This window comes from Aythya marila, assembly GCF_965140915.1.
Source record: "Aythya marila genome assembly, chromosome: 9".
Classification (NCBI taxonomy): domain Eukaryota; kingdom Metazoa; phylum Chordata; class Aves; order Anseriformes; family Anatidae; genus Aythya; species Aythya marila.
Window position 1 is genome coordinate 14,509,841 of NC_139050.1, and position 25,313 is coordinate 14,535,153.

At 45.3% G+C, this 25,313-nt stretch overlaps 1 protein-coding gene across 1 annotated transcript in view; it reads left to right on the plus strand.

Moving 5' to 3' along the window:
- Positions 1-468: 468 nt before the first annotated feature.
- The window catches only part of MB21D2 (Mab-21 domain containing 2), a gene marked incomplete at its 5' end in the record, with an annotated part of 61,094 nt that continues 36,249 nt past the window's right edge, over positions 469-25,313 (plus strand). Inside the window, one exon of the mRNA XM_082767166.1 lies at positions 469-679. Within this exon, the coding sequence (XP_082623292.1) occupies positions 469-679 (211 nt within the window). The remainder of the gene's footprint in view (positions 680-25,313) is intronic.

Below are 25,313 nucleotides of genomic sequence, written 5' to 3' on the forward strand. Positions count from 1 at the left end.
AACATAAAGAAAGGCATCTCATTCGGAGCCGGAGCTCCGACCCCAGCCTCCGCACCACCCTCCCCCCCCCCCCCAAAACCCAACGCCCCTCGGCAGCGGGCGGCCCCCGCGCCGCTCCGGCACGGCTCAGCCCGGCTCGGCACGGCTCGGAACAGCTCAGCCCAGCTCGGCACGGCTCAGCCCAGCCCGGCACGGCTCAGCCCGGCCCCCAGCCCGGCAGCGGGCGGCTCGGCGGGGCCGCGGGCGGGCGGGGGCAGCGCGGCCGCTTGTTGAGCGCCGTGCCCGGCCCCGCTCCGCACCTCCCCGCGCACGCAGCCCCCGCGCCCGGGCTGCCCGCCCGCCTTCTTCCATTGCACCATTGCAAACCCCTCCCGTGTGCGTGTGTGTGTGGTTTTTTTTTTTTTTTTTTCGTCTCCCCCCCCCCCCCTTCCCTTTCTTTCCTTTTTTTTTTTTTTTTTTTTTTTTTGCATGAAGATGGCGGCGCCTCTCGCCAGCAAGGCAGGGTCCGCCGGCACTACCAGCAAGCCTCCCTTCCCGGAGCTGGATTTCCGATCGGGAGCCAGGGTGGAGGAATTGAATAAACTCATCCAGGAATTCACCAAGCACGACCAGAGGGAGTACGACGACCAGAGAGCCCTGGAGATCCACACGGCGAAGGACTTCATCTTCTCCATGCTGGGTAGGGCAGGGACCGGGGGCGGCGGCGGTGCCGCTCGGGGACCTCGGGGACCTTGGGGACCTTGGGGACCTCGGGGACCTCGGGGCAGGGCTCCCGGCCGTGCAGCACCGGCAGAGCCTTCCCCTGCTGCGGGCTCTCCGGCCGCGGGGCCGCTCTCACCGCCAGCAAACTGTTTTTTCCTGGCCCTTGCACCTCCCCTTCGGCGGTGCTGTGTGTGTACAAGCAGAGAGGAAAAGCAGGGTGGCAGAGCTGGCCGGTGCTGGAGGAGCACGCCGAGACAGCAGGGCTGCAGGCGAGGCGAGCCCGAGCCTGTATTGTTTCCCCCCCCCCAGCTATCCAAGCTGTAGGAAACACAGATTTTTCTTTTTATTTTATTTATTATTTTTTTTCCACGCATTTTGGTTATTAGACCGGCTGATGCTCGAGCAGGAGCATCCTCTGAGCTGCGGTTCTTGCCTGGGTTGCAAAACTTGCTGCGAGTGGAGCAAGTCAGATTGTGGTGGGGGAGTCCTCCTCTGCGCGAAACTTTGAGTTGCGGGCAGGGATCCTGAAACCGGGGTGAGACGCGTTGGCCCCTGCAGAAATCACCTGGGCTCTGGCATGACTAAGGTTTATTAAGATTAGCAGCGGAATGACAAACAACTCTGGTTCTATAGGCGTTGATTTCCCAATAAATATTTACCTTATTTTGACTAAGAGATAACTCATAGGAATGAGAGCCCTCGAGATACAAAAGGATGCTCTTTACTTGCAGGGTAGAGTTTAAATCAGTCTTCTGGATTTAAGTTGATATCCCAGCCATTTCTGTGTGTAAAGAACAGGTGTAATCAGCAGGTGTGGCCAGGGAAGGGTTCTTTGTGGCTCGGAGGTGCACGTAGACCCTTGAAGCATATGTGGCACAAGCCAAAGCCAAATGTGTGGTCTGTGTGTGCACAGTGAATAACCTCCATCACTTTTCTCATTCAGCAGCACAGAGCTATCCCATTGTGATCATAATTGTTTTCTGTATTGCAGGGTATCCTACCCCAGAAATAGACCACTTTCTCTGTAGCCATGAACATACCTACGCTCACCGAATGACCGTTTACCTGTTCAGCTGGGTATCTTATAGAGTACCCGGATAAGTATAATCATCTGCTTTGGGATTTGCACAGACTATTTTGTGTATTGCTTTTTCACCAAGGGCTGGACAGGATATAACAGACTAAATTTAGCTTGAGAACAAGGACAACAAGTTGAAAAGTCAGTAGCATGTATATTTATAGTTGCTGTTATAAATGTTTTTCCCTTCCTGTTTAAAAAAAAAAAAAAGTTACATGGTGAAGCTCTGGTTGCAACAAAGTCTGTAGGATTTTTGTTATTGAAAACCTGATCCCATGGAAGTCATCCACTATTATGATGTGATACATTTTTCAATATGGGCTTTAAATAACTGGCTGAGGAAGCAGGGCTTGACGAGATGAAGCAGAGAGGACAGAAAACAGTGAGAACAGCAGTTCTCTGTGTGTGGCTGCTAGGTAGAGAAAGCTTGTGTTAAAGCATTGCTTTCCTTTGCAGGGGACAGGGATCACGGCATTTTTTCCTGTCTCACTGGCAGGAATAGGCAATAGAAGAAAGAATAGGTTGTGGTGTACCTTGTATTTCTGCGGGTGCACCCTAAGGGCTTGATGTTAATGAAAACAGCCTTGGGTTGTTTAGAAATAGCATAGATTAACGTGGCTGTCTGTTAATGTAACTGGTGGGAGATAAGCATTCTTCAATTTTCACTGTATAGACTAAAAATGGGTTTAAACAAAAGCTATATTTCTATCGAAGTTACATCTCACAGTTAGCAATGAGACTTGTTTCTGTAAAAAGACAAGACCTCAGGACCAAGCCCAGGACAGAAATAGAGACAGGGTATCTGAGTCGTCTGCCTTAGACCCAGAAGTTACATTTGTAGATCAGACCTTTCTTAGCCAGACAGGCTCTTAAATCTAAAATGATTTAACTTATTAATAAATAGCTCTTTCCCCTGTGCCTGATCCCGCCCATACGTACTGCTCTTATCTCATCGGGTGATGATAGGAAAATTAAACATAGCTTTTCTGATTTAATTACATTGGTCCGTAATTCATGGATGACTGATAGGCGAGCAGACTTTGCACAGATTCTCAGATGTTTGTGCTCTGTGTGGCTTGCCCTCTCGCTCAGATCTTTGCTTTCTGTTTATATTAACTCATTTTCTTCTGTGTGCTGTCTTGCACTGCTATTTGTGACTGAACTATGGGAGATCTCAAGAGCTGTGCTATGGTATAGGGAGAGGTGCTGCTTGTCATGCCTTTATCCAAAATGTTGTGCCCCAAGCATTAGAATAGGGCTGTAAATGACCTGGCTATTGGTTGGGGGAATTATTTTCTGCATGTAGACAATTCATGGGCATCCCATACTTAATCACCAGGACCAACCATAGGGTCCTGCCAGCACCCTGCCTTGAAACAACAGGTGGCTTTTGGTGCCTGTGCTGGGTAACCTCCCATACTCATGCTGAGCTGTACCTGATAATTACTTGTCTCCAACACAGGTATAACTGAGCCTCAAGGGAGGGGAGGCTGCATTAATCAAGAAAAGGAGTGGAGGAAAGAGTTTTGTGTTGTAGATGATGGGCTGGCTGGGATTGACTGGGAGACCAAGTCTCTGTCTGCCAGTCGCAAAAAGAAGCGATTACTTATTCTGTCCGTGACTCTGGTGGTTTTTTGTGCTTAAGGAGTGATAAAGGGTTATTTTTATTGAGTGATAATGTTACAGATGATGCTATTTTGATTTTTAAAGCACTTGCTGCAATTATGATGAGAGCACTGCATTAATATTGCAAAATCTTTTAGGGGTACCTGACCTTGAGAGTATTGTTCCTGCAGTACAAGTACTTCCTGGAAACTTATTTAATAAAGACTACCTGTCTCTTTCTGTTCAGCACTAAATAAAAAAGTGTTGTAAAGCACAGATGTGCTAGGCTTAAAAAAAAAAAAAAAAAAAGAGAGAGAGAGAAAACATATATTATGCTCCTGGGAACTAGAACATTGCATATTAAACGGCCTCTTGAAATTTCCAGTGCTGTTGCTGTCTCACAGCAGCTCATGCTCTTAGGGATACTGACTCTCACGTTTTACTTATTAACAAGAAGAGAAAAAAATAATAGAGCAAGGAGTTATGAACAGATACAGACCATTCCTCCACTCTAGGCACACACTAGCATTGGGTTGTCTAGAGCAGTTCTTGAGCTCTTCAGGCTGGTATTTTGTTTCTCTTCCCTATCATGAGACCTTTTCTGCTCTGTAGAGTCAGAATGGGGATGCTCAGGGCATTTTAAGCCCTTCCCTTTGCTCTCCTTGTGCTCTCCCCCCTAGTTAGGGAAAGGACTGGTTCCAACTGGTGCCAGAGCGGCCTTTCCTTTTGAAGGCCCCTAGTGTATCTTTTGGTGCTCCGGTGGCTGCACCTCACTTGTGTGGGACAGGACGGGAGCTGCACATCCCAGTGCCGACCCTGTGCTGCCGACAGGCTGCACACTGGGGACTGGCAGCCAGCTGCCACTCCGAGCTGCTGACAAGACTTCGAGAGAGCTTGTATCAGCACCTGATACGGGAGAGGTGGGGAGCCTATGCTGGGAGCGTTTCCTGGCACTGAGGTTTGATGATTCCTCTTTTCTAGGGTGTTTTCCTAGTGCTGAGCTGAGTGTGCCAGCAAGTGTTTGAGATGGAGGCAAGTTGTGGCAGAGGCAGAGCTGGTGCCAGCAAAAGCCTTCTGCTGCTAGTACCCGCTTCCCACATGGAGCGAGCTACCCTGCTGGCCCCTGCGTCTGCAGCAGGGCTACCAGCTGCTTCTTGGACCGAGGGGCCTCTAAAACATGTGGTGGAGGTGCAGATTGCTGTGCTAAGGACACAGGTGTCCTGACAACAGCTTGTTTTTATTAGCATCACCTACAAGAGAGGCATTTCATGGCCCCCCTTGCAGTGGAGGTCTGTATATTAGGACAGCTTTGGTAGTGTAACTCTGTAGGTTTGTGTGGCGTTTTTTCCTGTTCCCTACCTGGTATAACTTGCTGATGAAACCTTCCATTATAGTCTAGATTTCAGGCATTGTTGGAACTGTTGCCTGTTCGTCTACGATAAATCACAGAAATTCTCTGGTTTCTGTTGTGGCGTCGAGCTGATGAAATAGCAACAGGATTGGTGTGATCTCTGTGGGGTTAAGTCTTTTGTATATGTGCACCTTTCCTCAAGAGAGGCCAATCATGACAGGAGCACACTGTATACTCGGAGGCCTATGTTAATAAAGGCTCCCTGCTGGCATTCCCTGTGCTGCTGAATGCATAATGCACAGCTGCTAAAACCAGCCTTACTGTACTGCAGATTTCATTTCTGGCTTCTGGTGGGTCCCCACTCCCTGCAGACCACAGGTTTCTCTGCTTGCATATGAGGTCATGTTTTCTTTATTATTTTTTGTTTTTTAAGGGGCAGGGTGCTACGCTGTCAGTATAACCGTAGCAAGGCATCGAAAGCTTCCAGTTGGCTGCAGCTATCAGAAGCCAACCAATTTTACCTCCCCTGGGGATTCTGTCTCTGTCACCAGCTAAAAAGGACTGCTAGCCTCCTCCATCTCTTTGTTCAAAGGGGTCCCTCCCCATGTGCAGTGAAAATAGCTTGAACGTTTTCTCTCAATTTATTTTAAGCCGCTGGTACTTCACTTGCTCAACTACTGTTTTGAAACATTAGGCTGTGATGCAAAGTATTTAGTGTAATAGCTAGGAACATGTCCTAAGGGCACAAATTCGCATGGCAGGCTTGTCAGGCTGCCCACCGCCTGTTCCTTCAGTCTGGGGAAATATTTGTAAAAGATTTGGGTGAATACTTGCCAAGCCCAATTATGTAATTATGTTTTAAGGGCAATTTTATAATTATAGTGGAGGATGGTAACCAGGATACACGAGTTGTTGGGTTTTTGACTTTTCCTTTTTTCTTCTACATGACTTTGCACGAATGCAGGAACATTTGGAGCAGCTCAAGTCAGAAACCAGTTGTTCAACTTTCTTTTCGGCAGCTGATTGTAGGTGAAGCTAAATAAAGGCACGTACAGCACTGCTCAGGAAGGCTGGAGGGCATGTTTTTCTGTAGCTTTGGTGATTTATAAGACCGATGTGTAGTCAGAGAGGTAGAACAGCTTGCAGGCAGAATCCAGCCTGAAGGAGGCTATGTGGTCATCCTGCCCGGTCTTCTCAAAGGGAGCCCCTAAACCGTGTAAGTTTTTTGGATAGTGCGGATTGTCTTTATTCATTTTGATTTGTCAAAAGCCACGTTACTGCTGACTTTAACAGTGTCTTGTACAGACAAAACTTTTGCATCTTTTCTCAGGCCTTGTCCTATACAGTCTTGCCCCTGTGCAGGTCCCAATCCTTTTGCTGCAAAGACAGTTTTCCCAGGCACATCTCCGAAACCCATCCCTGTTCTCTTTTCTCTGTCCACATGGACCCTCGATGTCCGTGCTCTGCAAAGTAAGTTAGATGGGAACGGTCTAGAAAGAAATGTGGTTCAAATCAAGAGATTAGCTTCACTTCCAATCAAAGGGGCTTCAGTTGGCAGGGTTACCTCAGCACAGTGCTCTGAACGGTGACTGAGGTGACAGTGGAGCTCCAGGCACGTTTTTGTGAGACCCTGTGGTGGCAGCTGCAAGTAGAGGTCCTGGCATGGACCTATCAGTTCTCCTGGAGTCTAAGAAAAATGGTCTGCCACTGAATCCATTACTTATGTCTAGGTGATGCTAGCGTATGAACCTGATTGTTGGACTATGTAGGTGCTAACTTGGAAAGTAAGAGCTGTAGCTTATTTGCTATGAAAAGTGAGCTTTAAGAATTGAATGCATTATGCAGGGTGACATTCCTCCTGAGCTGGGTTTTCCCTTAGCAGCTGAGAGCTGGGCTGGGTTAAGTTCCATAATCAAAAGTAAAACCATCAGTTCTGTCCATTAATATCTCGGTGAAATAGTCTCTGAAAGAGGAATTAAAACTTCCTGAGACCAGCAGTCCATTCATCGCAGGATATCATACATGTATTACATGCAGAGTTTCTCTAATTTGCCTGTCTGTAGGGCATGACGCAAGCACTAGAGTAGATGGAGCTGTGGTTAAGGAAAGGGTATCTCCCCTGGTTTTCTTAGCAAACACAGACAACCTACCACAGGACATAAAGCAGAAGGCTGCTTTGGATGCTGCGCTTGCAGAACTTCCCTTACTGAGAAAAGAGAAGTGTTCATGCATGGGAGCAAGGGTGAGAGAGCTGAAAAATGACCTTTAGATAAATATCTCAAGTTCTTTGCCCAAGTCTTGTTCAGATCACTAGTAATGTGGTGTGAGTTCATCAGACTGAAGTGAAACTGTATTGGAAGCTGCAGCTATACTTCATAGGTTCCCCATCCTACCTATGGATTTTATATCTGGCGAAGTTTTATGACTTCTGTTAGCACAATCCTGTCTTCCTGTCTAACTATGAAAAATATGGGATTTGGCTTCTTTCTTTTGTTAATGCAACTGGAAGGCAGATTACGAGGCATTCAGAATAAATCTTTCAGCAGCAGCTGACGTTCCAATTGACAGATGCTGCTATGGATTTTCCTTTCTTTTTATTGCGGAGAACTCTGCTGTCTGCTTTCATTTCTACCATTCTGCTGTATTCCCTTTTATTGAAAATAGGAATTGTCCTGGACTGAGTGGATTAGTAGTACTTCAGCCAACCTGGCAGGTTCCTGAATCATGTAAACCCTCATCAGATAGACTTCCTTTAGTTCTTTCAAAGCACTGTTTCAGTGACTTTCTGGAATTAACATCTGCTGTAGTATTCAGTTTTAGGAAGATTAGTTCCCTCCCTCCCAGCATATTTGACTTTTGAGCTTTTAATAAACACTTGATGCTAAGGAAGTTATTACAATCCTGTTAATGCATTATATTTAATCTGTCAGACAGTGTAATTTTAATCTAATTGAAAGTATTTAATTAGAAGGTGGTTAATGCATCTTGTTGTGAGCATGCTGTTGTAAAAAGTACAATTTGCACAGCACTGAATGGGGGGAGTTCATTCCTTTAAGGTTCCTAACATCCTTGCCTTTGAAACAGCAGTGGCAGCTACTCACACCCACTCATGGGTAGGGCTCTGGGCAGAAGTTTGCACAGCCCTGGGTGGTTTCATTTCGTAGAACAGGAGGTGGATGGAATCCACTTCATCCAAAGAAAATCACTCTTGAACACTGAGTCTGGACACCCTAGACCTGTGTTCCATCTTTGGCTGTCCCCCAGTTCACACAGCAACTTTCTGAGGCTAATAATGTGGGACCTCAGTGCTACTGCAAGGCTTCCCCATCTCTGTGCTTCAGCAGCTGGTGAAAGGCAGGGAACGCTGTGGTGTTGCTGTTCTTCATCTTAGAGCACTTCAACTGTGCAGCCCTCTGAGACTACAGCTGGAAATGAAGCCTGCTTTTGAGAGCTTCAGGGAGTCTTCCAATAGCGACAACAGATAGTTGCTCTGCCATTGAGTGTTGATCTAGTGGTGGCTTTGAGATCAAGTACAGCTCAGCTTCTGGGAGAAACATTACAACCTGACTGGGTTAGGCAGTTGTAGCAAGTAATCTCATTTTATACTGAAGGGATCCCAAAGCTGTGAGAAATTAGTTTAAAGATTACAACCTGGGTACAAGCTGTATGGTGATGTAATTTGGCAGAGTCTGGCAATGCCAAGCAAGGGGAAAATGCCAGACAGAGCTGAAGCTAAAAATGCAGCTGAGGTAGCTGTAAGAAACTGGGACAGAATCATTTATTTTGTCCTATGACACCTTTCTAAGGTCATGATTTAGATTAAAAGTATAGTTTTATGTGTGGGATGTTGTTGGTCTTCTTAGATCTTCTCTACTGTGGCTTTCAGTCAGACCATGTGGAATTTCCTCCGCCCACTGATGGAGTGAGGGTTCATAAATGATTTGGTCCTGAATTGCTGAGTAGCTAGGGAACACTTCTCAGCAGCTGCATCCAGAAGTAGGTACGTTGGTTTTCGCTCTGTTGCAAAAACAGTTAGGCCATGTGATTTTTCTGTTCTACAATTACTTATTTCAGCTCTCCTGCTCATGTTGTAGGGTCTTTTGATGCTGTTCCACACCTCTCTCAAGAAAGGATGTTTTTATTCACTGGTGCATATATGACCTGGTTTAGAAAATCAGATGCTGAGGCTGTGAGGAAGGGATTGTATTACAGAACTCTCAAAAATATTAAGGCAAACGATGCAATCAACTTCTGTGTTTTTTCCCTTCAGGCTTCTACATTTACATTTTAATGGCTCTCTTGGTGATGCTTTGGGTGATCCTGGGACCCAATGGAACCTCTTCTTGGAAAGGAATCCTGTGCTAATAGCTCTGGCTGGGCCTGATCCACAGGGCAGGTGCTTGGAGATACTTCATGTTTGTTTTATACCTCACTAATTAATGTATAACTTAGTGGTGTAACAGCAGGAAAGCTACGTCTGCTGACACCTCATGATATAATGATTTAATCCTTTGTGACACAGTCCTGCTGAGTGTCAAAGCTGATGACTCTAATCTCTGTCCCTAGCCCAGTGTGACAGGAACCTGCTCTAGAGGACATTCTGCAGGAGCTTGTGAGCTCTTGTAGGTACTTTGTGACTGATTCGTGTGAACTCTTTTTGTACATTGCCACTCTTGAATGTGATTGTCCAGCACTGCCTGGTGCACTGAGGAATCTGGAGTTGAGTGCAAGCAGAGGAGCTAAGCAATTTCATTCAGATGAAATAAGGCTTGTCTTGGGAGAAGGGAGGAGATAGATATCCTAATCTGCTTCCAAATACGCTTCTTCCTTTGCCAGCATTCAGAGTGGTGTGGTTTTATTGATTCAGAAGTGCCTTAGCTCACTGTTCTCTTCTATATAATTCTGAAGCCTGGGTATGGATGCAGATCCGTACACAGGGATAGCTGTACAGCTATTCTCCGGTGGTCAGTCCCTGCCATACAACCAGCACAGCTTGCTTCTGTTCCAGCATGGACAGTGAATTACTGTTTATTTTAATCTTTGGGTTGAATGGTATTCATAAAACAATTTTCAGCTCTGCAAATAGAGGAGGGAATGTTGCTGTAACAACTCTTCAGGGGCTCTGTTGCTTTCTGCCTCTGCAATTTGCCTTTTGGAAGTTGCATGAAGTGTGGTGAATGGCAGATCAGGTATTGATATTGGCCCCTTGATATTCAGCCGTCCAAGCTTAAGTTGCTGAAATGTCTGTATATCATAGACAGTAGGGCAACCAAGTAAGCAATCACTAGCTTAAGGAAAATGTAACTCTCTGCAAATGCAGCATCTCTGAACAAGCTGCACTGTTAGAATTAAATGCCTGATGTGTGAGTGTGTTGTTTGTTTTTTTTTTTCCTGTGTGCAATCTGTAATGCACATCTAAGTGCAGTATTGAGAAAAAGGAGCTGTTAGAATTTGCCTGAGCATCTGTCAGGGAGTTTGTTTTATGTGCTAACTTGTCTTTAAAAGCTTGACCCTGTACTCTCAGGTTTCCCCAACACCCTCTGAACTTTGTGAATGTGTAAAGCATGCAGGTGAGGCAGACACGTTATCTGAAAACAGCCACTTTGGCAGAGTTGCGATACCAAAGAATGACAATGTCTCTGCAGTTATTTTAATTATCTTGGGGGAAGGGGGGGTCGTATGTGCTATTTAAGCACAGCATTCTTTGAGTCAGAGCTGGAGACATTAAAGCTACAAGTTAGTCTGGAAAATTAAAGAGAAAAAAAGTGATTTTGATCTTCTTAAACATAAATCCTGGCTCTGGAAACATAGAGCAATCCTGAGTTGCTTTAAAAGCCAGACAGTCCCTCTTACTCCCTCACCAAAGCCGCAGACAGGAGGTTTAAAATCATCTTTGTATCTAAGCTGCTTCTTAACAATGCAGGTAAAGAAATTGATGTCTAAAAATTTGCTCTTATGCTGAGACCTGTCTTGTCAGACATCACTTGTGTGTGTGAATCACCTCACTCTAATGTGCCAGTACGTGTCACTCGGAGCTCTCAGCTCTTTGTGACTAACCCTTTCGTTACCCTGGGAATGTGTACGTGTCTTTATGTGTGTATGTATGCATTCCTTACTTTGCCAAATCAAATAATTTAGGTGACAACATTCTGGTAATCAAGGGCATTGATGACAGTGCTTCAGAGCGTAGGAGAGGGTGTTGAGAGGTGGTGTCACTGAGGTTTGCGGGTGGAGGGCTCGTCCCGTCTCGGCAGAGCTGTTCCACTGTGGCACACAGCCCTGCTTGGCGAGGCTTGCAGGAGTCCTATAGAAGAGGCTTCTATAGGAATGGGGAGAGACAAATGAACAAAATCCCCAGACCCACAGCGTGTCCATAGACCTCCTGTTGTTCTTAATTTGCGTCTGTAAATGGCACTGCTTTCCACTGTTGTGCACCAAAACAATAATAAATAACAATCCTTAGCATTTATATACTACTTCACAATTTTCAGTGTTCAACACACATTAACTAATTCAGCTGAGATGCAAATATTCTCTGAGCAAAGCCACTTTTCTTGCTACCAGGGGGACCTTTCATTACAGCTGGGACAAGGCTTTTCTTTTTCCCCTTAACTGAAGCTGATGACAGGAATGCTCTATACAGGGACTGTGTCTTTCTTCCTGACGTTTCTAAGCATTAGCATATATCCCCGTTTGCCCAGGAATTGGCCTACTCCCAAGTCATATGTGGCACTATTAAGAAAATTATGCAGCAGGCTCGCCTGAAAGTTCTGTGCTACAAATATGCAGGCCCACAGTTAATGGATTTGAGGTTTCAGACGCTATTGAGTTAGCAGAGATGTTGATCCATTAAGTGCATCTCTGTGCTTGCATAAGGCCTTGGGGGAACACCAGCTCTGGTGGACCTCAAGGCTGCCTGTGCCAATGGTCTCGCAGCAGCACAGGAGGGGAATAACCATCCATCAGTTCTGACTATGCTGGATCATCAGAGCATGTGCTAACAGGAATTTAGGATGCTTTGTGGATGGCGTTGGTCCATGTTTCTCTAGATCCAGCAGCTGCTAGCGTACTGATTTCTTTTGGGGGAGGAGAAAGCCCAACAGAAGGCCTATTGCATGGTAAAGCATTTGGGGGGAGATTAGAGACCTCGTGTCCATTGTTCACAATGCTGAATTCCAAACATGGGGCAATATTTGCATTAGCATGAATCTAGTCTTGCTGGCTTTCAGCTTACTTTCTGTCTTGACATTTTGTCTCTGTGTCTAGTTCTGGTGATGGGGAGTTTGATGCATCTTTGAGCTGGGCAGGACTGGCTCCACTTTTTATTTGGGAGAAAGGCATCTCTTTTTAGCATCCCATTAAAGGTCTAGGATATAAGCGTCTTTCCTTATCTGGTTACGTAATAACCTGCTTTTAGGGATTTATTTTGGAAACAAATATTTGGAGGTCTGTAAAATGATGCCCAGTGCTGTAGAGCTGCTGCGTGCTTTGTATTAATAAAATCTTCCTAATTCTTGCAGTTTAGCCATAACTAGGTGGCACTTCTGGATTGCCTCTTTGTCTAACCTTGTGGTAACTTTCTTTTTAAGGAGTGATGGCTGCAAGTCTGACCTCTGAAACTGGTTCTGAAAGAACAGCATAGATTGTAATTTTCATCTAAATGGCTATGTGTGCAGGAACACCATTAGCCTCCTTGTGACCTAATTACACTGGAAGGTAGCAGCACATTTTGAGATCAAAACTCTCCTCTTGCTGCAGCTTTTCCTTCAGCTAGCAGTGCATGGGAGACGAGCAGCATGTTTCTTTCAGGTGTTGATTTCTCTTTCAGTGGCTTTGATATCCTCATTTTCTCTTTGAAGTTAATGTGCAGATTGCTAGGTAGCATCACTCAAAGTGACTGACTGAGCTTTTGTTGACTGTGAAGATATCTCCAAGACAACCCATTTCCTGGTCAAACAGCACATTGGCTTCTTCCACAAGATGTTTTAAGGGAGTTGGTCAGCTGAATGAGCAAGATATTTTAACAGTTTATTATTAGCACTGTAGCTGCCAAATACAGCTCAGAGTCTATGGCTGAAAATGTTCCTGTTAAACACTGCATATGAATAGCTTAAAAACAAGGATTGTGCAATTTGATTAGCAAGCTGATTTGTCAGGGAACTTCTACCAAATAATAGAAATTAAATCTCTATGTTTGCAGTTCATTTTCTTCACTTGCTGTTTGTGTTCCTCTGCTGGAAGCATGGGGAATTTAAGGACCTTTGTTCACTCATATCTTATTATTTTACAGCCAGGCTTCCCTGCTACATTTCAGCTCTGTTTTTTCCAGTGTTAGTGTGCCATATTTTTTCTTAAATGTGCCTAGAAATTAAATGTTTATTCCCATTTCTCTTCTCTAAAACTCTGAAGGTTTTAGTGACTCCTTCCTATTCTGAAGTTAGGATAAAATAAGCTTAAAGCACTGGATTTTGTTTTCTGCTTTGTCCCTTTCTCCCACTCCTCTTTCTCTCTAGAGGAGCAGTGTTACCAGACAGGTGTAGAGCACTTCCAAGTATTTTTTGTCTGCGTTTCCAATTTTTGTCTGTGCTTCTTTCCATAGAATACTCCCCTACACATTCCATTTGAAGGGACGAGGTCCAAACCAAAATTTTAAAATGCCCACATGTTTCCTGCCTTCCTTGCAAGCCTTGGCTGTATTGCCTAGCTGAACAAACCCCACCTTTGTCTTTGCTTTGGAATGAGAAACAAGCGGGCTTGTTGATTCCTGCTGCATTAACACGATCCTCCTCCCTCATGCTGATGTAGTGGTTATGGGGGGGGGGAGTAGGGTGGAAGCTGCTTGCTGCTGTTTTCATGAGACCTCCCAGGAGGCTGCTGCAATCCGGATCTCCTGCACTTTGGCCCCAGAGACCTTACAGCACTTGCTCAGGCTGTAAGGGCTGGAGGAATGCAAGCAGAAACCGTTTTGTGCAATAGTGGGTGGGGAAAGGACACTGAGGATGCCAGGCCAGGAATACTCCAAGACTTCCAAAAGCAAGCCCTGGAGGGACAATGAGCCTTGACCTCTGTCCCATGGCACATCTGAACCTGAACTCTCAGCTAATAACCCCTGAGCCACTGAGCAGCCTTCTCTGAGCATGCCTGCCCGTGACGGGGAATTTTAGGAATGCGGACTTCAGCATGGTGTGGGGCTGCCGCTGCTCGCCCTCTGTTCAACCAAGAGCTTTAGAAACTGCAGTAGGGTTTGTATCGCCACGAAAAAGCCCCATTGTGGTTGTTTGCAGCCTTCTTTAATTAAAGATTTATTTTCCTGGGTAAGGTTCCATTAGAACAGCAGGAGCCTACATCAAAACACTGCAGAGAGGCCTCTTCTCTTCCCTGGCATAGCACAGCTTCACACCACTCCCTTCGCCAGCCCCCTCCCAATCCCTTTGTTTTTAAGGCATTAAAACTTTAGTGACTGGGATATTAAAGAGGCCGTAGTTAGTGGTGTACTGCCCTAAATTACAGGGGCAATTGACCTGAGGAGGTAAGAGGAGAAAGTACGTGTGTAGGATGGAGGGAGGTGGTATTATTTTTGAAAACCTCTTTTTGATGTCCCCTCCATGCTAAAGCAGTCCCATCTTTAGCATCCAGCCACTTGAATCCTTCCTGCTGAAGGATGTGAAAAGGTCAGGAGCTAAGCTGGTCACACAAACCCCACCGTTTGCTTGTCTGTGTCCACAGCTCTGTGTTGCGTGTGTCTGCTGTGTCGGTGCCTCACACAGCAAGGCAGCATGAACCTGTGGTTTTGTTTTCCAGCTACAGGTATGGCAGGGGGTGAAGGAACATGTCCCTGTCTGCGTATCTGTTGGATAGGTGAGAGGTTCCTCCTCCTCCTGTTATCTTTGGAAACCTGCTGACATAGGAAGGCAAAACAGTTGGTGTCCTCAGTGCAGAGGATAACCATGTGGCCAGCATCCCTCCAGAAGAGATCTTGGAGTGCCACCCAAACTGTGAGCATGCAGTGCCTGTACACGCAGGCGTTATATACCCTGCTTTGTAACCTGGCAGTGATTCCAGCTGTCTGAGATGCTCAGAACAGTGTGAGAAGTAGACTGGACCCAAATGAGACTCCTGAAGTAAAATGTAAGGTTGATTTTAGAGTTGTTTCTATTCTGTTCTGCACCAAGGAGGACAGTGCTTCAGTTTTCCATTACGGTTCAGGATTGGTCTGCCTGATTGCTCATTTCTTGTCAGTACCTGATCTAAATGACAAATACTGGCTGCTTCAGTACCTCCTTTCTTCATCTTGTGTCTTAGCATTAAAGGTGCTGGAGAAGGCCGTGGTTTGAGACAATCCAAGGTTTGTGTTCTCTGTAAAATACTTTTGTTCTTGAAGTTACTCTTGATTGCCTTGCAGCAAAGCTATTTCTGTCCTACCGGTGGCCTGGCTTGCAAGCTGAAATTGTAAGGATAGGATTTATTATGCTCTGACCATTAAATTTTAAACTGCTTTTAATGGTAGATGTTAAATCACTGCTGTCCCAGTTCCAGGCTCTGTGCAAAACTCCCGAGTTCCTAGGAAGGCATTTCCCCTGCCAGCAGCCTGTGACAGCTCTTGGTTTCTGAGGACAGCACGGAGTTACAGGGCTGTTTGTGGGACAAGCAGGTTTGGCGGGGGACCTGTGTGCTATCTGGTGGCTAGGCCAGTGTCTGTGTGTGGTGTGGTTTGCTTTCTTTATCCCAAGGCTGGGCATCATACGAAGTCATCATTCAGCATTAGCCTAGTGGGAAATGCTTGAGGGCAGCTTCCAAACAAGGCTGCTGAATTTTACTGCATGCTGTGGCAGAGTTCTCCCGAGCCAGTGCTTGACTGAAGCAAGATATCCCCAGTCCTCAACGATCTGTATAAAACCACTAGCAGTGTTTGCAGTGCTGGCAGCTGGAAGTAAAACTCTGGGCCAGAGTAGCCAGAAGCTTAAAGTCATCTTGTATTTGATAATTTTCCTCTTACAGAAGATCAGTGCTCTCTAACTGTAGGGTTATTTTACTTTGCTTGCAGTGGGAGAGGCAGGCGATGATAGAGAATGGTGGTGCTGAACCAGGGGTTAAAGGAAAACCACTTTCAGCAAGAATGCTTTCCCTGAGTGGGTCTGCCCATCTTGAGAGAAATGGAGACTGTCTTTTTCTCTGCTTGTTCTCACACCTGTAAAGTTTGAACAGACCATTTTAACAGTGCTGCCGTATGGCTCCTTCCCCTATTAGAAAGGAAGGTGCTGCACACAGACATCCCGGTGTGCATGTGTCTGTCTGTCTGGACCTGTCCCATCAATTAAACAGGAGCTGACGTCATATTTGAAGGTCAGCTGTTTTATAACCTAATATTACCATTTTGTTTCCTCTGGGCTTATTATCTCCCTCCAACCTGCAGCTCGGCACCATCTGGTGCAGCCACACAAGGGAGAAAGATTAGAGGAAAGTAAAGCAGCTTTGTTCACTTCCCCCATTGCTTCCGATGTACAGAGGAGTCGGCAGTCTCTGACAGTATTGAATTTTAAGTGGTGGGAAGGGCTGGATCCTGTTAGCTGTCTAAAGGAGGGTGAAATAGTCTGTGCTCACCAGCAATCCGTCAGGAAGTGTCTCATAATTCCTAAGTGACTTACTGTGGCCACAGAGTGCATTTCATTGCATTTTATTTTATATTTAAATAGTATTGTTTATTTATGAGCTGCTTTTGCCAGCACCCATATTTTCCTCACCTGCAAATTGCCAAAAGCACTCGTAAATGTTGTGTACACACAGGGCTCACCCTGACTACAGTCTGACGATACTGAAGTGCTGTGGACACCTGAAGTGCACTTACATCTGACAGCCACCAGACTGACACAGCACAAGCATGTTCTGCCACACAGGGAGAGCTTCATCTGCCCCGGTGGCATCTGTTTGCACAGACCAAGGAAATGTGTGTTCACTTGTCCATCCTCAGCCTCCCGCTGAAAAGGCTGTTCGCAAACAGCACAAGTTATTTCCATCTCATAAACAAGAGGGGTTGTGTCTTCACCCTGCCTCCCACCCTCTTTCTCTCCATCCATCTGGAGGTGTGATCGCTGTCTGTCCAAACTACATGCTCACTGTTTCCTGTAAAAGCAAATTTATTTTCTTTCCAATAATAAAAAGATAATAATTCAGGAATTCTGATCTCCTAGGCCAGCAGGATTACGTGCAAACTAGTATCTTATTGTTTAGCCTCAATGCTGCAAATTTTGCATTGGGCTATTTTGAAACAAAATGTCTCTAGCCATAAATAACTATTATGTGTTTAGCTGTTTGGAAAGGAGAGCTAATTGATGTGCTTTGGTTGGATACGAATACACGAGCCAAGTAATGAAGGCATTTGGCGGACTGTGATTCATGGCATGTACATGGCACTGTATCATAAAGCATATAATGTGCAAACAGACTTTTTGTCGTCTGCCATTTCTTTGCTGCTATGTAGCATTCTTCCAAACTGCTGTTTTGGCAGGTCAAGAATACTTTGTACAAATTCCTGGAAAGAGGGTAATTCAGCTTGGAGGCTTTGGGGAGGTTCATTATTTCTCATACATTTAAGAAAAATTAAAATGAATTTCCAGCCCCTCCTGTTATGTAGAGAATCTTGAACTAACAGCAGTAGATCTACAGAAAAGTGAGATCTATCTTGGAACAGATAAGAGTTTTTCAGTGTTTTAGGTTGGCAATTCTAAGTGTGTCCTTCAGATTGGTTGTGCTGTTTAACTGGGAAAGTTACGTAGGAGCAACCATGTCCAGTGCATTATGCAGAGATGAACTGAGAAGGACTTACTGTCCTTAGAACTGGGCTGGGCTTTTCAAGGATTCCTGGTTGTTGCTTCTGTAAGGGAAACAAATCTGTCTTGTAAAGCAATATGGGGAAGCTCCAGTTTGTAACTGAAATGCATTTGTATCCTTTCACAGGTGTTTTGCAGCTTAACTGAAACAAATGGTGGCAACTCCTGTTAGATGCCTAGAAAGGTGTTTGCTCCTTTTTTTTTTTTTTTTTTCCCCATATAACTTATAAGGCCATTCTTGAAGTAATTTTGAACGGCATTCATTCCTTGATCACTCTCTCCACTGTAGTTTGAGACACATGCTGCTTGCCGTGCAGACTGGCTCAGCTTTCTCTATACCATAACACTTTATAATAAAAAAATGCCCTTGAAAAAAAAAAAAAAGAAAACAAACAAAACTTCTAGTGGTTCTTTTTTGCAAGTTTTCTTTGTTTTCAGTGCCAAATGCAAGAGGAAAGGAAGATTTGTTAGTATTATTTTTATTATTATTAATATTATCCATTTATAATGTGTCTTTTCAACCTAAAGTGCTCCTAGACAGATCAATTTCGTACTTCTAGTGATGTCTCTGAAAAGATCTCTCACTTTTTGTTTCAAGGACAGCATAGGACAGCATCTCTTGGCTTAGATCATTGTGAAATCCCCTTATCTGCCTGTTCTTACTTTATTTTTCTTCTGTTTCTATCTCTTGTCTTCATTGGTATTGAAAGCATGCAGCCAAGGTTGATGAGGACGAAACTTAAGCTGTGGTCAGTCCTTGCTTAACTCTTTGCTGCTTTTCTTTAAGGAGGCCTGTGAGTGAGCAAAGCTTTTTAATCTCTCTCTTTTTTTCTTTGTTTTCCATTCTGTGTCAATGCAATGAGGAATTTTAATCTGCCTTTTGAAGGGCTGAGGAACCTGAAATGGTGTACGGTGCCTGGTGATACTGAGTGCTCTGCAAGGAGCTCGGGCTCTTCCATCTCTTAGACTTTTCTTCTGGAGGACAGATGCATACACCTTATCTTTACCACAAGTGATGTTGTACGTGCCAGATTTCCAAATGGCAGGCTTCAAAAAAGAGACAACAGGATAGCTGGCTTTGCTACCCAAGATTTCTGCTCCAGAAGAATGTTCTGCTGACAGACATCTTCATGTAGCTCCCGGTGCTGCAGTCAGAGGAGCGCCCACACTCTCCAGTAGGGTCTTGGCAGAAAATGAACCAGCAATATGGGTTCACCTGATACACGACCAGTCATGCCATCCCAAAAGTGTCAGGTTAATGGTTGGCAGTAGCACTTGAACTAGCATATCATGTTGAAAATCAGGGCTTTTTGTTTATATTGCCAGTACCAATCAGTAGTCTTGGTTGGGGACAGAGCCCTTTAGTACTCAAGCCTATGTGACAATTAATAGGACAAGTTTTCCTTTGCTTTGAAGCATGTCCTTAGGATATAAGTAGCAGTGGCATTTTAAGTAGCCCTGCAACTTGTGATCCTTTGTTAACTTTTGCTTTCATTGGGTTGTTTTAACCATTGACTGAACTGTTGCCTTTGACTATTTCTTTGGTTGCTTTTCTTCATACCTGAGCAAAAATCCCTGCTGATCATCTTTTGGAGGTTGTCCTTCTTGTTCCTGGAAGTTCTGCTGAGGAGCTTGGCAAGGCTGTGCTCACTGTCTGCAGCGATAATTGAGGTGGTTTAGTGAGTTACAGAGAATAAACTAGATTGATTTCCCTTTTTCAGCCTGGACTAGAAAAGCTGATTCCTTCAGTCTGCTGTGTGCTCAAGGCCACGAGCCAAGCTGCTATCAATTTTACCTTCTCTGTGAAATTGTTGAAGAAAAAATGCTTTCCAGATCACGTGTGTGGAACAGATGTGGTTTATATTACTACATGATTCAGCTAAAAGTAGTGCCAAAACATCTTCCAGAACTCTCAGCTGGCTTTCGAGTTTAGAAGGGTAATCACTCGATCAAATGGCTGTAACTGCAGCCACAGCAGGTACAGTTCCTTTTGATTTAGCAAAGGTCCAAGAGAATGGTGGGATGCAAGGTGCACATAGAGGTCTTGCAATAGTCCTGGTTGGTACATGGAGGTACTTACAGACAGTGTGTGCCCAAATTAACACAGCTTCTCCCACTCCAGGTATTTCTTTATTGTCAAATACCGTCAGCATAGAGATCACTGGGGTCTTATTGGCCAACTGTATTTCCTTCCACCTGCTGAGATGGAGGAAATTCTGTTTTCATAAATAGATGTGTGACTTAGCTCACCTATTTTTCTCTTTGCAGTCATATTTGGCAGTCTTCCAGAGAGCTTCTGGAATAGTTTTTTGTTTGTTTGTTTGTTTGTTTGTTTTGGGGGGGTATACATATACACAGACTCATGCCAAAGATGGGACTGGACAGCTGCCTGGAGTCTTGCGCTGTAACTGCACATTTGTTTAAGACTTGCTTATATAGAGACTGAGAAGTGCAGGAAATGACAAGTGCTTAGTTGAATTTAGTCCATATCTTAGCAGGTAGCTCTTTGGACTTCAGTGTTGATGTTGTAAATTGGGGCATTTCAACTCCAAACCAGTTTAAGCTTTTATGCAGGGGTTAAGTCCAAGGACTTGTGTGCTGCTCTTGGTGCCTGGGGAATCTCAAAGAGCAGAAACTGGCAGTTTGGCAACCCATAATAAGGAAGTGTAAAGTTTGACTGATGAACAACTGAACCAGACGTGTTTTACTGCACAGAGGGAGTTTCTGGTGTATGCAGAGTAGAAAATCTTGGCACCGGGGAGTGGGAATTCTGCATTTTTGATGGTCAGAAGTCCCATTTATGCAAAATGATTGCAGGGTACCACCAGCTGCCTCCATCAGCCAGAGCACTGGGTGCTGGTAGCCTGGTGCATAGACACAGCGAAGAGAAGACCTGTGTGCAGGTGGCAGTGGTAGGGCATTTCCCCCTCCCCTTCTTGGTCCAAGAATAGCTCCAGTTCTGTCAAGTCTTCTGCTGAAATCTATACCATATTCTGCCCTTAATAAAGGGAACTGTAGGAAGAGCTGTGATTTCTTTCTGTGACTGCTGAGTCAGGAAGAGATGGAGATGAGAAGTGCAGAGCTGTCATTATGTTCCCGTGGGAAAGCTGTTTGCACCTTGACACAACAGTTCCTCTCTGTGTCTGCCTCTGTTGGAGCTTTCTCTGTGGTTCAGCAGCGCTGTCTGCCTTCACTGCAAATTAAGATTTCTTCCTGTTGTTCCTTGGGTTTGGACTGTAGACTGTAAACCAGATCTGCAGTGCCAGTGAGAAGACTGGGGGAGGTCAAGTGCTGGGCTGCCACAGACCGCTGGGTGCAGCCTTGGTGTCATGTGGGAGACGGTGGTCCTTCAAGCAGCATGTGGTGCTCCCTCCCTCTGTGCCTGTAGACCCTGACAGCTCAGGGAGCAGTGTTTGCATGGTCTGGCTTGCCACTTTCTGTGTAATTATTAAATAAGGCTCTTGGGGTCCCAGCTGTGCCTCTCATTTCTTCAGCGTTTGATGTTGTGTCTGATGTTCTTTACCCAGCCACTAAAGACTTTCCTTCTGCTTAAAGTGCAGGGGCTGATGCTTTCAAAGCAGGAAGCTTGCTCTCCTTTCAGGTCAGTAAGGCCAGGCACTGTCAGCAAAATCTTGTGAAGCTGCTCAGTTTATGCCAGGAAGGCTCTTTCCTACCTTCACCTGTGTCTATGCAAAAGGCGGCACCAAGTGGCAAATTGACAGGGCTTTTATGGTGAGCGTTTCACTGGCAAAGCTCTGTTAATCATGAATCACACACATCTCTTGCACCTTTTGGCTGTGCTGGCAAAAGAGCTTACTTCTGTGTTGCTACCAAATTTTCTTAAATGATGGAGTACTTTGTGGTCCCTTTAATGTCATTCAGAAGGGCGCTTTGATGCTAAACAGTGAAATGCTGCATATTGCAGGCTGAGGTGTGAACTGGTAGGTTAAAAACCACCCAGTTAGCACAAAACCCAAGCCTGGGTGGATGCAAAGATTAAGTAAAATGTATTTACCAAGCTTGTGTTTACTTTCACCATCAAGATTTAAAATGGAAGCGTGGGTGCTGTTTGGATAAAGACGCTGTTTGTGTATTCAGCGTGAAAATTTCCAGTCACTTGTGCTCTGAATAACTTGCAGCAGTACCAGGAGTTTGCAGTTCCCTTCCTTGCTCTGTGACCATTGAACAGTGGAGAGGATGCGGTGGGCTAAGGACGTAATTTGGAGAAAATTCATTTCTCCCTGCCCCACCTCTTCCTGTGAGCAAAAGGAGGGGGAAGGCACAATGAAGACATCTGTTCCTTTGAACCCACTCACAGACTTGCAGGGTAATAAAACTTGGGGAGAGGAGGAGAACCTATTGCTGCTGTTCAAGTGGTTGGTAATTGCTGATTGTTGAGCACTGAGGGGGTGAGCTTTTATCATGTTGACCTTTTTAGGGGATATTGAAAAGAAGCTGGCACTGACCCCTGCCAGGATTTAAATCCAGAAGCCTCAGAATCCCTTTGGGCCCCTTTCGGAGAGGAGGCAAATCTCCCTGGTCCCCACGCTCTTCTTTCTGCCTCGGGGTAGGTTCCTCTGCAGTCCTGACCATGATTCTGCACTTTCCTCTCCTGAACGAGTCTTCTGCTACCTGTATACAGCCACGCTCTGGGCTGCAGCACACTGAACACGACTTCTGCAGGAAAAAAAAAAATTACCTTGTCATCTGGACCCAAAGCCTGCCCTACCTCCTATCTGCATTTTGCTTTCCTTATGTGCAGTGCCTGATATCTTGTGGCCATAAGCCCAGGGCTGCAGGGCCCTCCCCTTGGCCCCCACTGCTCCTGTCTAATCTCATTGTGCTGCTTAGTCACAGCGAAGACCCCTCTAATGGGTTTAAGTGGCCCAGCTTCGTGCTCAGCCTGGGCCAGTTGATGCAGGAGATCAGGTTGCACACAGCTATTGCTTCACAGTCCTCCCGTTGTGTCAGCAGGTGCACGCATGAATATTAGGTTTCCCTCTAAGTATCATATCTGGAAACAAAAGCTGTCTGGTAAACAGCATGGCAAAAATGCCAAGGGGAACCATTGATCTCAGACCCTTTCATGAGCTCAGCCTCAGAGTGCAGAGGCAAATGGCACCCCGAGAGTTTTCCCAGGCCCTTAGAAATGTCTTGAGGCATAATCCAATGGTTGTAGTACCCACCTGCACCAGTAAGGTTGATGGGAGGCATTGTTATGTTGTGGATTTGGAGTCTCCTGTGTATTCCTCCTTGATATTTTCCCTTAGCTAGGGAGGAGCTGTCAGAGAAAAGGCTATCTGGGAGATAGTATGAAGTCTGTAAACCTGGGATGTTTGTTCAGGATGGGAATGGCTCTGCCTTAACCAGAGGTAACAAGCAGGCAGCTGCTGCAGAGAAGAAACATGGCTTTGTGCAGAGATGTGAGCTTGCCAGTGGGTATTTGCAGGACTGACCGAGTTGGACAGGAAAAGTCTGCCAGGGTGTAACAGACACAAAGGTATCTCTGTGTGAGTGAATGGGATGGAAACCAAGCTGAGCCAAGCAGAGGCTTTCAAGATGAGAGAGAAATTCCAGAGTGAATTGAATGAAATGGCCAAGGTCTTTGTGCATGCACCCCTCGTGATTGCGGCTCTTAGCACAGCTGGAAGCAGCACATACGCAGGCCCTGAAAAATTTCTCACACAGCCTTACAGAACCAGTCAGGAATCTTGCTGGCCTTTTAGTTTCTCTCCCAAGGTGCAAGTTTGATGAAATCACCCAGTGGAGAAGAAATGGGGACCTTCTTAGACTGTGGGACTAGATAGTGGGACTAGAGCGTGACGGTGTGATGAAAACTGATGGGATTTTCTGAGTTGAGGATAGGCATATTATTACAAGATAGAGGTGAGGAAGGAGTAGAGGAGCCACCAAACACCTCCCTAAATTGTAACAGGTAGCATAACCTGAAGGGAAGAGATGGCTCTACAAAGTAACATTACAAATAGCCTGGCCTAGGAAGTCGAGCAAGCCAGCAGGGCTAAGCTGTGACAGTGCCTGGAAAAAGTGTGAGCCAAACACTGTTAGAAGAGGGGCAAGCGAGGCTGATGCTGAACTAATCTTATAAGCTAAATAGGAGTTTGTTCCTGAATTAAACACTTGAAATATCGAGTAGGGGAGACCACTAATGAGCTAAACTTAGTTTTCCTGTTAGGCAAAACTGCCCCACACCTCAGGGAGGACCCTCTGAGTGCAGACTGAGAGAAGAAGAAAATAGAAAAAAAACTGTGTTTCTTCACCCTCTGTTTTTATCCCCCTTCTCTCACATGTCATGGAGCATCTTGAGGTGCTTTGAAGGACCTATGGAGACAGGTTCAGCCTTAGCAAGAGCCATGGGAGGGAAAACCCAGCACGCTGATGCATCTCAAAGCTCCAGAGGAGGCAACAAGTGCTTCTAAACAACAGAGAGCTACTTGAAGCCAGCACAAAAGGGTGTAATATCTGCAAGAGCTCATCAAGGGAGAGGAACACAAAGCCAAGGATGTAACTGATGGAGGCAGCCGTCAAAAGCAGCATGAATGTAAAAGTCTGTGGGCGAAGTGAGCAGCTGAATCAGAGAATGATGCTACCAGGAAACTTTCTGAGGTCAGGGATGAAGCTGTTCTGTCATTAAATACGTGATGTTATCACAAGCTGATCTTATTATGCAGATGGCTACTGTAGCACTTATGCACTATGTTTGCTTAGCTTCAGGGCAAAGCTATAAGCAAAGACAAGAAGGAAGGGAATGAAGGTCAAAGTTTCCTTACAGTAAATGAATAAAGGTGGGTACGTGTGAGTGGCAGGTCCCTCAGTGCTAGGTTGCAGCACATTCCAGAGGTTGGTTTAGTTTTAGTATTAATGGGGACAGAAAACACAGAAAAACCACATTAGATAAAATGGGTTACTCTTGTCTACCCAGTGGGTAGGAGTCCAGACTGATAAACCTTAAGGGGCAGTCTGGAAAAGGCTTGATCATGTGTGTTACTGTCAGGAGCTCTCCACTTTTTTGAAAAATATTGCTTATCTGGAGTAAACCTAAACAAGAAAGCTAGATGGGAGCAGACGTTACAGTCGTATTTGGAGGAGGTTATGGCACTTTCTGGTAGAGATGATATTACTGCCTGGTCACCTTCGTGGAAAAGAGAGGTTTTTACACTGCAAAGTAGCTTGAATACTTTTTTTTTTTTCACTAAAGCAGCTTTTCTGGCAACACAAGCATTGTGCAGCATAGTTATACAAAGTACTATGCTCTATCCTAAGGAAAGAGGAAGAGACACCATGGATTTGGTTAGGATCATGTAGTGTCTTCCAAACTGACAGGATCACCAGGAATGCAACCTGTGCCGAGTTTGTTTTGGAGCAAGGCAGGCTTGCTCTTTCTTTTCTCTATCGATCCCCAGCTGGTTCTGAGTCTGTAGTTAAGATTTGTATGCACCACTATTAAGTATGGACTCCACTGCATGCTGGGGACTTAGAGGACACTTGAAAGGGAAGGCTGGAGAAACAAACCCTGTGAAGTAGTGCTCTTCTCTGTCCCTTTCTTGTAGTGCTAGCTGTGGGCCTGAAATGTCCTGGATGGAAAAATCGCCTCTAATACCCACAGTGCTGTTGGCTTTATGGAAGCGAAATCTCTGTGCAGCAGTGCTCTCTGTTCGCTCTGCCTTTCAAGATAATTTGGTCCATGCTGCTGTGGTGCTGCTGGGAAGAGCAAAGGGTTGCAATGGTGCCC